This window comes from Condylura cristata, unplaced genomic scaffold (genome assembly GCF_000260355.1).
Source record: "Condylura cristata isolate star-nosed mole 26May11 unplaced genomic scaffold, ConCri1.0 scaffold00012, whole genome shotgun sequence".
NCBI classification, from domain to species: domain Eukaryota; kingdom Metazoa; phylum Chordata; class Mammalia; order Eulipotyphla; family Talpidae; genus Condylura; species Condylura cristata.
The window spans coordinates 55689808-55690882 of record NW_004567113.1 but is presented as its reverse complement, the minus strand read 5'-3'; the positions used below and the strand labels follow the sequence as shown (position 1 = coordinate 55690882).

Below are 1075 nucleotides of genomic sequence, written 5' to 3'. Positions count from 1 at the left end.
CATCATACACTGTCCACTTCGGCGCTTTCAAAAGGGAGAGGCCTTTTCTCAGGGTCCTGACGCTCTGGCAGGTTGCACAGAAGTAGGCCCAGGCAGGGCCGAGGCGGCCAGTGCTCGCTCCCCGGCCCCGGGTCAGCGCCTGCACACGGCCTCGCCTGCGCTGCATGTCCTCTGCCTCTGAGACACCCACCGGAAGGGGCACAGGGAGCCCCTTAGCACGGAGCTCAGGTCAGTGATGACGACTTTCTAGGTGGACAGGGTGGACAGGTGGACAGTAGCCGCCGCAGCTGCGGGTCTGTCCCGCACAGCTCATGCTTCATGCTACCCCGGTAGCACCCCAGGGCTCTCCACGCCGACGGCAACTACGAGCCATCGAGCCAGACTGGAGCCAGGCCTGGGTGTCCGCCGGCTCGCAGTGGTCACTGTGCGGCGTGCGGGAGCCGCAAGTCCAGAGCCAGCCAGTGGGGGTCGGGAGCTGTCCTCCAGTGCTTGTTCCCCGGGGGACCTGGAAGGGCGGAGTCTGGGGTCGCTGCGCCTCGGCCCAGGACACCGTGTGCTCGTCACTGGGGACAGGCCGAAGCAGCCTTACTGCTTGTAGTTACTGATCCTCACTACAGACGCCATTCCGCGACCGTGTGTTTCACGAGGGTGCGTGGGTGGGCTGTCCGGACTCCCACGGACAAGGCGTCATCACTGACCTCACCTCTGTGCTAAGCAGCCTTAGGAGGGTCGGGGGCCCTGGGTTTCTGGAGGAAGCTCAGAGACGCTGAGACACTTAGCCCAGGACACGGCCGACGCGCAGCCCCAGCAGTAATTTAGCCCTGACTCTGGCTTCACTCCGTGAAAACCTTCAGGATCACTGGATTTCGGTCACTTGGGGTCACCTGGTGTTGCCGGGCTAGTGGGAGGCAGAGCTGGGACAGACCCTGGACTGTGAATACGTGACATTTGGTCTCTGCTCTGAGACAGTACATGGCAGCCTGGCCGTTCCCGAGCTGTCCCCTAGGAAGGGGAGCAGCTTCTGTGCCCAGGTCCGGAGGAGAGCGGCTTCTGTGCCCAGGTCTGGAGCTGTCCC

General features: G+C 63.7%; 1 protein-coding gene across 1 annotated transcript in view; it reads left to right on the top strand.

Moving 5' to 3' along the window:
• The window catches only part of EVC2 (Ellis van Creveld syndrome 2), a 47602-nt gene that overhangs the window by 8370 nt on the left and 38157 nt on the right, over positions 1-1075 (top strand). The window contains exon 2 of the mRNA XM_012724046.1: positions 334-461. Within this exon, the coding sequence (XP_012579500.1) occupies positions 334-461 (128 nt within the window). The remainder of the gene's footprint in view (positions 1-333; positions 462-1075) is intronic.